This window comes from Vipera berus (assembly GCF_964194415.1).
Source record: "Vipera berus genome assembly, chromosome: 9".
Lineage (NCBI taxonomy): Eukaryota > Metazoa > Chordata > Lepidosauria > Squamata > Viperidae > Vipera > Vipera berus.
This window is the reverse complement of record NC_138212.1, coordinates 1,798,631-1,813,146: the sequence shown is the minus strand read 5'-3', so window position 1 is coordinate 1,813,146 and position 14,516 is coordinate 1,798,631. Positions and strand designations below refer to the sequence as shown.

At 50.2% G+C, this 14,516-nt stretch overlaps 1 protein-coding gene across 1 annotated transcript; it reads left to right on the top strand.

Annotated features, from left to right (window-relative positions):
- Nucleotides 1-2,906: 2,906 nt before the first annotated feature.
- On the top strand, nucleotides 2,907-13,467 carry SIX5 (SIX homeobox 5; the record flags this gene model as incomplete). Its single annotated transcript, XM_081335110.1, has 3 exons — nucleotides 2,907-3,712; nucleotides 7,266-8,545; nucleotides 8,987-13,467. The coding sequence occupies 3 exons, from the start codon at nucleotides 2,907-2,909 to the stop codon at nucleotides 9,592-9,594; spliced, it is 2,694 nt and encodes an 897-aa protein (XP_081191236.1). The 3' UTR covers nucleotides 9,595-13,467.
- Between the last annotated feature and the right edge of the window lie 1,049 nt (nucleotides 13,468-14,516).

Genomic DNA, 14,516 nt, shown 5'->3' with positions numbered 1-14,516 from the left:
TTTCTCTCTGGTTTCATCAGGAGCAAAGTAAAGAGCTGGGGGGTTCAAAAACATCAAAATGGCTGCCATGTGATTAATTCCACTTATATGGATTGCGGGCTTTGATTGCACAGTTGTGGTGGTACTTTAAGATGGGTGGACTTCAACTCCCAGAATTCCCCAGCCAGCATGAACTTTGCATCCAACATCAATAAATTATTAGTTTCTGATAGAGTCATAAAAAAAATTCTGGCCATCTAACTCTTCCTTATATATTGCACCTAAGAAATACTTCCAAAAAATTATTTTTATTTTTCTAAGCATTTCCTGCTGTTTGGTTTCCTATACACTGAAACAAAGGAAACACTGAATACTTAGTAATACTTTGTTATGCTATGTATCTTTTCAAATAACAAAACAGATTAGATATTTGAGGAGCTTCCATTTAGCAAAAAAAAATCACGACTCTGGGAGTGCACTTTCTTATTTTATTTTATTAATAGATTTAATAAAATGTGATTTTATTAAAAGGCAGTTCACAAAACTTTCTACTAAAATTGATTAGTCAGAAAAGACGCTTCCAGATTTCTGATTTTAAAACAGATGCAGCCTTCCTGCCCCATTTTTATCCCATGCCTGGATGTCCAACATACCACTGCAATTTCTTATCTGCAAACAGGACTTATTACCTATAGATATTAAGAAGTTTTGTCCCTGTTTTTTTCCTGTTTCTAAGTAACCAGAATTCTCCATTAATCATTAACAAATGTGCGTGGCCAACAGCGGCCCCTAGTGCTCAGCCTGGGAATGGCAGTTGATTCTAGAATTCTCTCTTCAAGTGGTTAGTTAGGCCAACTTCATATAACAATGGCAGATTTTCAAGTTTCTCGTAAGTCTTCATCGAACACTAGGCAATGAAAAGTGTGTCTGTGGGAGGATTGAGATAGCATGGGGATGAGGGACAGGGGAAGAGATTTTGATCAGAACCAGGGCTTTTATCTCTTTAGAGCGCACTTTTCCAACCTTGGCAACTTTGTGGACTTCAGCTCCCAGAATTCCCAAGCCAGCTGGCCCTCAGAAGGGCCACAATATTTGAGCATTGTTGTAATTAACAGTTTAAAATGTATCATTTGTGACATTTTCGTTTGTAAATGTGATAGAAAGAAGGATAGATAGATAGACAGACAGACAGACACGACAGACAGACAGATAGATAAGATAGATAATAGACACTGAATAGAGTGAAAGAGCAGGTGAATAGATATACACAGATACAGAAACAGAGACAGAGATGTGATAGATTAGAAAGAGAGACAGAAACAGACAGATAGAGAGAGAGAGAGAGGGAGGGAGGGAGACCAATAAATACATAATATTGAGGTCTCCACAGACAGGGGCAGTGGGGGTTTCATACAAATTCATGCACTATTAGAGGCTCACAGTTCCACAACGTTAGTGCTTTTATGCCCTGATTAGGGGTTTTCTGAAAGCTCTAAAGTCCCCTCCCTTTACATTATTACTGTGTTATATTCTGTATTGCAGAAATATTTATAACTTTGTTATCTCAATAGCTTTCAAGCCGCCATAAAAAAAAAAGGAATGCCGAGGGCAGTAAAATTGTGATAAAGGGAATTCGTGGTAGGCAGCTGTCCCTGAATACAGATGGCAGCCATGTTGACAGCAGTTGGGGCCCTATTGAGTGGAGATGCCACCACCCAGAATGCCCTCACTGACCCTTCAGCACTTGCTGCCCCATGGATCCTGGCCAGACCTGGCCACACAGGCTGTGGAGGAAGGATTGTGCTCCTGCAGCTTTGTCCTTCAATGGCTGCCTCTCCAAATTACACCTGGAAGTAGGCAAGGAATTTATACCTGCTTTTCACAGCAACCTTCCCCAACTAAGTGCACCGTATGTGTTAGTGTGTGTGTGTGTGTGTGTGTGTGAGAGAGAGAGAGAGAGAGAGAGAGGTAGACTGTCTAAGACAGTGGTGTTCAACCTTGGCCTCATTAAGACTTGTGGATAAAGCCTGAAGGACAAAAGCTGGCTGGGGAATTTTGGGAGTTGAAAGCCACAAGTTGACGAAGTTGGGACAGCGCTGGTGTAAGAGAAGTTGAACCAGAGCTAAACAGTAACCAGGACAGGGACACACAAGGGGGCAACAGACCCATGGCCTGGGAAACCAAGGCCCCTTGATCAGTAGGCAGGTGCTGAACAGGGCAGGGCACTTTCTCCTTAGCCTCAAGCCTCCCCCCACCCAACTCTGGCTGAGCTTTGTGGAATTTGAAATCCAGGATAGGGCAAACCCACGTTCAAGTCCATCCCGGCTCTCTTCCAATCCCAGTGCTGGAAGGGACCCCGGAGGTCTTCTAGTCCACCCCATGCTCATGGTGGGAAAACCCTCATCCCACCCGGGACAAAAGGCAGTGCAATCTTTTCTTGCAAACCTCCAGCGACGGAGCACCCCATTTTGGAGTTCGGAGGGGCTCCCAGGGGCCCGACAAGTGCAGTCCAAGCAGGTTTCCCCCTCCTTGAGGGAGGGGACTGGGGGGGGGGGGCAAAGCAACTTATCTTGGAAAGGACCCGTCTGGCGCGTCCGGAGCTGCTTTGGAGCTTCGCGGGGCGCGGGACGGGGGGATCCCAACCGAAGGGGGCAGGGAGATCTGGGCTGGGCGCAGCCTCGCCGGAAGGGAGAGCGCCTGGCCGCAGGAGGAGGAGGAGGAGGAGGAGCCCCGCCCCAAGGAGGGGGGAGGAGGAGAAAGTGAAGTTGGAGGGCCGGGCGGACTAGGGAGGGGCTGGGGGGGGGCAGCGGCGGGGCGGGAGGGAGAATGCGGGCGGGGGGAGGCGCGCGCGGCTAGGGGCGCGAGGGGGCCGGACGGGGAGGGGACCGGGCGGGCAGGCGAGGGGGGCCGGACTCCCGCGCCCGAACATGGCCTCCTTCCCCGCCGAGCCCGCCGAGCCTCCCGGCCGCGGCCCACCCGCAGCCCCGCCGGCCGCCCCGGGCAGCGGCGGAGCGGAGCCGCGCCAACTTTCGCCAACTTCGCCGCCCGCCCCGTCCCGCGCGGAGCCCGGCGCGCCTCCGGTGGCTGCAGCGCCTTCTCCTCCTCCTGCCGGGGCGGCCGCCGGCCTGCCGCGCTTCTCGGCCGAGCAGGTCTCGTGCGTGTGCGAGGCGCTGCTGCAGGCGGGCGACCCGGGCCGGCTGGGCCGCTTCCTGGGCTCGCTGCCGGCCGAGGAGGCGGCGCGGCTGGAGGCGTCGGGCTCGGCGGGCGAGAGCCTGGCCAAGGCGCGGGCGCTGCTGGCCTTCGAGCAGGCCGACTTCGGCGAGCTGTACCGGCTGGTGCAGAGCCGGCCCTTCGGGGCGCCCCACCACCCCTTCCTGCAGGACCTCTACCTGCGGGCGCGCTACCGGGAGGCGGAGGCGGCGCGGGGCCGGGCGCTGGGCGCCGTCGACAAGTACCGGCTGCGCAAGAAGTTCCCGCTGCCGGCCACCATCTGGGACGGCGAGGAGACGGTCTACTGCTTCAAGCGCCGCTCCCGCGCCGCCCTGCGCGACTCCTACGGGCGCAGCCGCTACCCGAGTCCCGAGCAGAAGCGCCGCCTGGCCCGCGACACCGGCCTCTCGCTCACCCAGGTCAGCAACTGGTTCAAGAACCGGCGGCAGCGCGACCGGGGCGGCGGCGGCGGCGGCGCGGCTGGAGGAGCCGCGGGAGGAGGAGGAGGCACGCCCAGCAAGAGGTGAGCGGGAGCTGCCGGTCGGGGCAGGCGGCCCTCTGGGCGTGGGCAGAGCGCGCCCGCTCGGCTGCGCCTTGGGGTCCGGCTAGGCAGGGCTAGAGCAGCGTTTTCCAACCTTAGGAACTTGAAGATGCGTGGACTTCAACTCCCAGAATTCCCCAGCCAGCTATGTTGAAGTCCACGCATCTTCAAGTTCCTAAGGTTGGAAAACGCTGGGCTAGAGGTAGAGCCTCCACGTGCCTGCGCAGGCTCTCCGGGCCCCTTGCGAAGGTCTGGGAGGCGGAGGGTTGCGAAGGAAGTGGGAGGTCGCTCCCCATAATCCCCGGCGAGGCTGAGGTTCAAAGCCTGGACCAGTGCACCCCAAAATGGGACGGGGCGTGCAGCCCTAACAGTTTGGGTCTCCAACTCCTGCACGTCTGGATCATAAACAGCCCCCCAACTCTGCAAGCAAGCTCCAAACCAGGATGAATCTGAAGCCAGAGCCCGAGGAGGCCTGCAGTCGATTTCACCTGCTGCCCCCAGCCATTTCTGCATTGGGGAGGGGACACCCGTGGAATCTGGGGAATGCAATGGGGGCTGTTTTTGCAAAATGGTTGTTGGGAGGGCTTGCCCACCCCGCCCCATCCCCCAAAATGGCTCCTGGGCTGCAACTTGGCCAGGTGCAAATTCCCAACCACCCCAAAGGCAGCCAGAGGTGCACAGATCGCTCCCTTCCAGCCCTCCCTCGCCTTGCCTGTGGGCACACATGCCAGCAAAGGAGACCCCCCCCCGACTTCCCGGTCTATCCACCAATCATTTCATTCCCCTGGGTGCCTGGAACCATTCTTGGGGTGCTAGAGACGAGTGTGTCAGCTGGCTTCCGCTTTGGAGTTATGAGAACTTTCTGAATGCAGGAAAAAAAGCAGAGGAGGTGGGGAACCTACGGGGGGCGGGGGTAGAGACCCTGATGCCGCCTTGGGGACTCCAGGATTAGCCTACGCTACCAATAGAAGAGAATATTTGTAGCTCTGGAGTGAAATGAGGGGGTCCTTGGTGCCCCCTGAGCTTGGTGGTTTCCTTGCAGACATCTCGTGACCCAACTAGGGAACATCATCAGTGCTCAGTATCAGCAGGAGTAGCACTGATGATGTTGCCTAGTTGGGCCACGAGACGTCTGCAAGGAAACGCCAGGCTTGCAGAGCACCAAGGACCCCAGAGTTTTCCTCCTCCTTACTCCATGAAGCCATGAAATGCTAGGCCATCGTTTCTCAACCTTGGTCGCTGCTTTCAGACATGGGGACCTCAACTCCCACAATTGGCCGGAAGTGGCCAAGCTTGAGAAGCATTGCTCTAGGCAGCTGATCGTTCTTCTGGGTATTGTGGCAGTTTAGGAGAACCTCAAGGGGGAGAACTTCCCCGCCCATGGCCTCCCTTCGAGGGAGGTGTGATGGAGCCTCCATCCCGCTTAGTTGTCCCTGCTTAGTTGTCCCTGCGGCAGCTCCTTCCCTGCTTGTGTAGGTCCTCCTTTTCCCCAGCTGAAGTCCTGCCTCCGTGGTCTTCAGCCCACACAACGTGGAAGACTGTTCTCCTTTGTTGTGAAATCTGAATCCCGGGCATTGAATTTCGCTGGGCCTTTTTCTCCTGATCTCCTCCCTTCCCAGGGTGGGGACCCAGAGCCATCTCCTCCTCCTCCTCCTCCTCCTCCAGATAGCGGAGCTCCACCTCTTCCTCAAGGGTTGGGAATGCTTACAAACACGGGCTGGGCGTGCAGAACCTCTAGAGCAGCGTTTCCCAACCTTAGCCATTTTAAGATATGTGGACTTCAATTCCCAGAATACCCCAGCCAGCATGGCTGGCTGGAGTATTCTGGGAGTTGAAGTCCACACATCTTCAAATGGCTAAGGTTGGGAAATGCTGCTCTAGAGTAAGCCTGAAAGAAGCTGGCTAGGTTGCGGTGGAACATAGCCATGAGGTGGACAGGTTGAGGGCGGAAGCCACAGGAAGCCATCCAGCCATAGCTTTGGGGGCACCAGGCTCTAGCACAGGGGTCTCCAAACTTGGAAAGCTTAAGACTTGTGGACTTCAGTTCCCAGAATTCCTCAGCCAGTCCATAAACCGCCTTTCGATTTTCCTAGAGCGGGGGTGTCCAACCTTGGCAACAGGCTGGCTGGGAAATTCTGGGAGTTGAAGTCCACAGGCCTTAAACTTGCTGTGTTTGGAGACCCCTACTCTAGGAAAACAGAAAGGGGGTTTATTCAACCAGGGTTAGGACTTCACACCTGGGAAAGAGGAGGCTGAAATTTCCATACTGCATCTTTGTATTTTAGTATTTATTGCCCTGTTCACCGCCCTGAGTCCTTCGGGAGAAGGGCGGTATACAAATAAAATTATTATTATTATTATTATTATTATTATTATTATTATTATTATTATTATTATTATTATTATTATTATTATTATTATTATTATTTGCATTACTACTTGGATCCCTGCAGCTTAAGTTTGTTTGTTTGTTTATTAAATTTATATGCCGTTTATCTCAGCACACTTTTCAGGTTGGCTGAAATATGGGGTTATTTTTTTTTAGTTGATGACAAAACAACTCAACTGTTCCTTTGCACCAGCCCGCCAGTATCCAAGGAAATTGGATCGACATATTCTTTATTTATTTGTTGATGTCCTGCCTTGATTATTTTCATTAACCAACTCAAGGCTGCAAACATATTTAATACTCCTTCCGCCTCCCTATATTCCCCAAAACAACAACCCTGTGAGGTGGGTTGGGCTGAGAGGGAAGTCACGAAACTGACTTTCATGTCTAAGGTAGGACTAGAACTCACCATCTCCCGGTTTCTAGAAATCCCCAGAACTTTCTTCTGAGCTTGGCAAAGAGAAGTGATTGACTGCAGGGTGGAAGCTGACTGCCGGATGAGATGGAGCTGCTGCTCCTTGGTGCAGGTCCCCTTCAGCTCCTAAAGAAAATTTTTAGGAAGAAAGTGAGAAGCTTGTTCTGGCCCGGAGAAACGGGGATCCCTAAATGAGGTCCCTCGCCTGAGTTCCTAAGCAGTGGCCTGAATTTGGGGAGCTGTAGAGAGGTGGAAGATTGTTTCTCCTTAAGGATTGTCTTGGTGGGCAACCTGTACCCCAGCATCGCAGGCCGTCCTCGACTTACGACCACAGTTGAGCCCCAAATTCCTGCTGCTAACCAAGACAGTTGTTAAGTGAGCTTTGCCCCATTTTATGAACTTTCTTGCCTCAGATGCTTAAGTGAATCGCTGCAGTTGATAAGTTAGTAACCTGGTTGTTAAGTGAATCTGGCTTCCCCATTGACTTTGTTTGTCGGAAGGTCGCAAAAGGGGATCACATGGCCCCGGGACACTATGCAACCGTAATAAATGTGAATCGTTTGCCAAGCATCTGATCGTGTGAACTTAGGGGGTGGTACGAGTTGTAAGTGCGATGAATGGACATAGGTCGCTTTTTCAGTGCTATGGTAATCTCAAAGAGTCATTAAACAAAGGGTTATAAGTTGAGGACTGCCTGTATTAGGGAACTGACCATCTGACTTCTCCTGCAGTGAATCTGATGGGAACCCCAGCACAGAGGACGAGTGCAGCCGTGGTCCTGAAGACATGGAAGCCGCTGGGGGGCTGTCCACCAGCCATGAGGGAATCGCGGCCCCTGGCGGCCTGTTCCTGCCGGCGGCCTGCACCAGCGCCTCTTCCATCCTTCTGAACGGGAACTTCATCACCGCCAGCTCCCCCCCGGCCATGCTCCTGAACGGGGGCTCGGTGATCCAGACCCCCACCGGAGGGGTCATCCTGAACGGGTTGACTCTAGGAGACAACCAAACCATCACCCTCAGCCCCGTAGCAGCCCCCAGCCCACCCGTCCTCCTGAACGGCTCTGCCAGCCTGCTGAGCCCCAAGCCCTCCAAGACGGAGGAGATGGGCAAAGTGCCCTCGGAAACCCTCTCCCCCGCCACGGTCATCCTCAACCCGCTGGCTCTCCAGGGAGAGGTGAAGTCAGAGAACGTCGACCCGCTGGCGTTCGGGGTGGAAATGAAGTCAGAGGATGGGCGGGGGGCAGCCCTCCCTCCCCTCCTGTCTCTCCCGGAGACCTCCCCGCTCCTTTCTGAGCACAAGGGGGCGCTGTTGGCTGCGGTGTCCATGCCCCAAGTGGTCCCTTCGAATGAAGAAAGTCCCACGCTCCCCCTGTTGCCCGTAGCCCCTCAACCGGCAGCGCCCCAAAATCCACAGATTGTGCCTCTTGCTAAACTGATCCCTGTCGGTCAGGCGCTGCCCACTTCCCAGGGAACAGGGCCAGTAGGCGGCGGGCAGGGGTCCACAGTGGTGGCATCTCCTGCCGTCACCGCCGCCCCCCTCCTCTCTGTCCCTGGGTCCTCTACGGCCCAGGCCACCGTCCTCCACGTTTCTGCCCCATCCCTTCTCCCGCTCACCCAGATATCACCCCCTTCCCAGGTGGTCCCTTTGTCCCAGACGGTTCCTGGGGCCCAGCTGTTGTCTCCACCTCAGATGGTCCCAGTGTCTCCCACCCAGATCTACACCATGTCCCATGGGGCTCCGCCAGCTCAGCTGGTCTCCATTCCTCAGGTGGCACAGGGCTCCCAGCTCATCTCCTTGCCCCAAGTGGTGCCCACCTCTCAGGTGGTGACTCTGCAACAGGGCGTGGGCAGCCCCATCCAGATCCTGACAAGTGCCACCCCCATCAAGGTGGGGCCCGTGGCTGGGACCCCACAAGGCACAGGGGCCACTGGAGGCCTTGGCCAGAACAACGTCCATCTTCTTAACACCGGCGTCGGCGTCACAGCCCTGCAGCTTCCAAGCCCAGCACAAGGTATCTATCTACCCCGGCTTCAGAGGTGGCTGAGCCTTGTCCAACCGTAATTAAAGACCTCTCCTAACATCACAGGAAGGCTAAGTGCTCTCCAGAAAACCAAAAGTGCAGTCCAGAATTTGGAAGAGGGTTCCTGTTCTAGAAATGGTGGTCCCTGTACCAATAGAGGAGAATATTTGTAATTTAGGATTAGCGTGCACACACATACACACATGTCCCTCTGGTCATCACGGACAAAAACCTAGGTGGGGTTATTGTGAATTCCTCTGTCATGTGTTCTACTTTCTGGGGACCAAGTTGCCTCCCTTAACCAGTTCTCCTTCCTTCCCAAGGCCATCTCCTAAATCTGGAGAGGAGGCAGACGCTGGGGTTGAGTGATGGGGAGCCAGAATGCTTAGGGAACTTGTTTAAAATGGATCCTCTGTTGTCTTTCTGCTCCAGGTAACCTCCTCCTGGCCAACCCAGCCACCGGCAATAGCACCATCGTCACCGGCATGGCCGTTCAGCAAGGCAAACTTAACCTCACCGCCACCTTCCCAGCTAGCATGCTGATGACCCTTGTCCTCTCCGCTCCGGCAGCCTCCACCTTGACTCTTCCCATCAAGCAGGAGGTGGCGCTAACCACACCGGCAGCTCTGGGGGCCTCTGAAGGCAATAGTGGGTTGCTTCCTGGAGTCCCCTCAGTGCTGTCCTCCGAAGTCTCCCCTCTTTCGTCCTCCGACAGCACCCGGCCAGCCAGTGTGGCCTTTGGACCAGACGCCAGCCCAGGCTCCCTTCTTTCCGGCTTCTCCCAGCCAGAGACCCTGTCCATGTCCCAGCCGCAGGGGGTGTGGTCCAGCCCGGCGAGCCTGGACCTGCAGGGGAACAACTCTGAGGGGCTGTTTGAGATGGAGAAGGGGTCAATGGAAGAGCTCCGGTTGCCTGAGGGCGAGGGTCTTCTGCTGGATGCTGCTGGGGGGGATGCCCTGGGTCCCGAAGCTCTGGACTCGGACGAGAAAGTGCTGACTCAGCTTCAGTCGGTCCCAGTGGAAGAGCCTCTGGACCTGTGAGACTTGGAGAGTTGGTGAGTCGTCACCTTCTGGACAACCTTCTTCAAACTGAGAATGCGGACCTCCTGATCCTTCCCAGAGTAACTGAGTTTGCGAGTACTCAAAGTGCCTCGATCGGAGAAGGCGCTTGCGGTCCCATCTTTGCACAGGAATGGTGTCACACTACAGGGGTTCACTGCACGGCCCTTCATGCTGGCCATGGCAAAATGCTGCTGGTGCGGCCAACCCGGGCATCTCTTTGTGGTTGTCAGAATAGCAAACACTACAGTACAGGGAGTCCTCGACTTATGTCTGGTCGCTTAATGACCATGGAAAGTTACGATGGACTTTTGAAAAGCTAGTTATGATCTCTCCTTAAAGTTATGACCAAGGCGTTCTCCCTTGGAGTCATGTGATCGCATTTCGGGCACTTCACAACTGACCCACATTTACAACCGATTGCAGTGTCCTGCAGTGGCTACGTTTTTGCCAGTTTCCATATTGTTTTCAAATGTCCATTCAGAAGAATGGATTTGCTTAACGACCATGTGTTTCACTTAACCACTGTGGTGACTCACTTTACGACTGTTGCAAAAATGGTCTTAAAAATCAAGTCCAGTCACGTGGTGCCTTGATTTATGACCGCAACAACTTAACAATTGAAACTCCAATCACAATTGTGGTCGTACGTTGAGGACTACTTATGCTTCATACAGAAAAGAAAGAGCTGCTTCCCTTCCTCATGGTGAAGGTCAGACGCTTCCATGTCCTCTTTGAACTTCCCTTTCTAGAAAATACTCCTCAAAGTCACGCTACAGCTGGAAGCTGGAAATACCCCACTCGATCCAAGGAAAATTTGTAAAGTAATATTTCCTGTTCTCTCGTCCATGGTGCTAAGAATGATCTCAAATCCCCCTTTGAAGAGGCAGGAAAATTATCCAGTTTCCATGCTTTCATTCCTGGGTTTTTTTCTGGTGCCGTTGAGGACAGCCTGTCATCCTTCAGAAACGTCCCCTCTGGAAGTATGGAGAGAACGATGGGGGGGAAACGAGCACACCTGGAGCGTCCCGATGGATCAGTTGGAGAAGGCCGTTCTGGGTGATGAGCGTGCAATCTTAGTTCGAATAACCCTGTTCCGAAATAGATCCTAGTCCTCCAGAGCAGAAAAAGCCAGCTGGGGCGTCTCTCCAATCTATCTGCACATGTGCCTTGTTGGTGGAACGAATGTTTTGAATCTTAAAGATAAGAGGACTACAAAAGCATTGGGCTAACCATGACAATCCTATCCATGGACAATGCAAAAATGGTGTGGATTCTGCACAGGTCGGCCCTACAGCTAAATGGTACCTAGATTTTACATACAGAACAAGCTTCTTAAATCACAATGATCTTGAGTTACTCTAGAACATCTCTGCATTTTTGGACGGAGAGCCAGAGGCAGCTGTCCACCATAGTTACTTTCACATGGTATGGATGGAACGGCCTGAGAGATGGAAATAATTCTGCATTATTGCAAAACAGAGTTCCTCCCCGAGGACCCCAAAATGGATTGCTTCTCTTTGAACATGCTGAAATCCTAAAACCAGGGCTGAAAAAAAATATGCATAAAATCTGTTTCTAGAAGACAGGCCTTCTAAAAACACAAATTCCCCATACTTTGTGTAAACTAGATGCAATTCTGCTGCCTGTATGTTTGATTCTATCATGTGGATATAAGGAAAATAAGTACCATTTTATTCACACTACATTCATACAACCTTTGGGAAATTTTAAGATGTTGAGTGACATGTGAGAATGGATTTTAAGAACCAAAGCTATCCCAGTTATAAAATGAAGTTGGAATTTACTATAAATTGAAGATGCCACATATAGAGTGGAGAAAGTCAAGTGTTAATGCAATGCTTTTCAACCTTGGCTCTTTTAATACGTATGACTTCAACTCCTAGAACTCTGGCTGGGGAATTCTGGGAATTTAAGTCCATACATCTTAAAAGTAGCCAAGGTTGAAAAACAATGCCATAATAGAATAATCTTGCATTAAACATTCCTAATAGGCTACCTGTTTACATGTCCTTCAGAAATATAAATACTTTTTTAAGCATTAAAATATGTTCCATATAAGCAAAAATATTTTGTTCTAAAGATGATTTTTGCAGAGAAAAACTGCAGATGGAAATTTTGGTTTTTCTAGCAGAAACTGAACTAAGGGATACCTGGACAGTTGTCTTTAGCCAATATGAACAGAATTAAGCTAGATAAGATAGCCCAGATCTCTACAAGTAGTCCTTGAGTTATGACCAGTTGCTTCGTGACAATTCACATTTACAGTGATTAAGGAACAGTGACTTTATGGCCTGTAAAGCAACCATTGGCCATTGTAAATGGTCACGCCACCCTGCCCTCCCCTGTGGTAAGAGCACATGTTGGGCACTTGACAACTGGTTGACCGCAATTTGTGACATTTTTTAACAGTATTCTGGCAAAAAAATCCTATTCAAATGAATGGATTCACACTTAGGACCATCATGTTCGCTTAATGACCTCTGGCAAAAAGGTAATAAAATCACTTCCAATCACTTGACTTGGGGCTGGATTGCCAGTTCCACTTGCAAAACGGCTCTACAGTACTTTGAAATGTATTTTTTACACACTTATCCGTTCCAGGTTCTGACTAGGACCAACCTGACATTTTCAAAGATGGGTAGTCTTCAACTTATGACCGTAATGGAGCTTTGCCATCATGCTCATCAGTTGTGACAGTCAAAACAGATCCATCATATAATGGACCCGATTATATACAATCTTTTTTCTGGGGGTCACTGAGCAAATTACTTTGCTTAGGGGAGTGGTTTTGCTGAAAACCGGAAGTGCCACTTTTTGACAAAACCGTCGTAAAATGCAGTCATGTGACCACAGGATGCTGCAAACTGCTGTGTTCCTGAGTGCCTGAGGTCTGATTTGATGACTGCCAGAACTTTGAATCTGGATCACAAGTAACCCCAAAGTAATTTTTTTCTAACTTTGAATGGTCACTAAATGACCAGTCGTAAGTCAAGACTACATGTAACATATTTGTCCATTAACTCTCAAGCTAAGAAACCCAGGTAGTCCTCAATTTACAACAGCTCATTTAGTGACCGTTCAAAGTTACAACAGCTCTGAAAAAAGGGACTTAATGACCATTTTTTGCACGACTGTTGCAGCCTCCCCAAGGTCACGTGACCCAAATTTGGACAATTGGCAACTGACTCAATGACAGCTGCAGTGTCTCAGGGTCAAGTGATCACCTTTTGCAACCTTCTGACAAGCAAAGTCCACGAGGAAGCCAGATTCACTTAACAACCAGGTTACTGACTTAATAACTGCAGTGATTCACTTAACAACTGTGGCAAGAAAAGTCATAAAATGGGGCAAAATTCACTTAACAAATGTTTTGCTTAGCAACAGAAATGTTGGGCCCCTTTGTGGCTGAGATGCTGTCTGCATTGCAATTAGATCCAGTCCTCCAGGACAAAAACATATAACTCAAGTAAATCTATGAAGGTTTTCACCAAGTGGAGGTACACTCAGTTCAGAAACCATCTTTGGGTGGAATTGCCACTTGAGACCTATTGTGTTGCAAGGTGGGAAACTTTACAATTCACTCTATTGAGAGAAATTCCATCAGTACGGCAAAGCAATTGTTTTCCAACAAGGGACACCTTCTTGGTGTATGCAAATATAGCATTGTAATTTCTCTGAATTTCTCTAAATATGCCTTCTTTCCTGTCAGGTACTAAAGAAACACATCTGTTCCCACCGTTTGTGAGAAGCAATCATTTCTATAAGATATTTTTATATCCTTTGTTTTTTACGTCTTTTTGTGTCTTTTATATATATTTTATATATATAAATATATATAAATATATATTTTATCCTAAAACTATGTCTGTGCCTGTGTTCATTCTATGGGGAATTGAGATTGTACACTGGTTTATGAGACAGTTTGTTTCCATAGCTGAGGACTGTTAAGTTCTCAATGTTTAAACCACATTTTCAAATTTGCCCATTTTCAAGTTTGCATCGGGTTGTCACTTGGCCCTCTAGACTGCTGAGACTACAAAGCCCACATTCCCTTGGCATTATTCTGGTGGGCTGGGACTAATGGATGTTGAAATCTGTGATAGAGCCACTTTTGACCCAGCTTCTACAGTTACTAGTGTGTACATACACTCAGGGTCACCATCTTGCCTTTTTCGACCACCATGGACCCCTATGCCTCCTGTAAATCATAAAAGATTTGGACAGATGCCCATTCCAGTGCATGGGGAGCTTCCTGTGGAAAATGGGCTCGTGAACCTGGGGCGACTTCAACCTGGGAACAAAGCCGGTCCTTCCCCCTGAGAGTTGAGTTGCTGGGAAGAAGTAAGGCGATCCAGGTTGGATCGTGTTACGCAGATGGCTGTGTAAGTAATACCAACTTGGGTGGCAGCCAGAGGCAGCCTTTCTGATCCTTGAATTGGAAGATAAAGCATGGGAGGGGGCTGGAGAGATCCAGACGGAATCTCAGGTGAGGTTAACCCTTTGCAGAGATTAAATCTTGTATGAAAAACGCAGGAAAGAGAATGGCTTATAGGGATGAAAATTAGATCAAAAGAATAGCAACATGAAGCAGCAGAAGAAAACCAGAGTCAGGTTTATGTATGTAAGGTTATTGATTCATTCATTAAATCTGTTTTTCAGTCCTGTCAACTTCACACGCATCTATATCCAATGCATATATGGAATATATAGTATATTCAGTATATATCGTATTCGATATTCATCTAATGTAGTCTTTCTCAACTTTTAGATTTGTGGACTTCAACTCCCAGAATTCCCCAGCCAGCAAGGAATTCTGGGAGTTGGAGTCCATGCATCTGAAAGTTGAAAAAAGCTATATTAGATGAATATTGAATGTAATA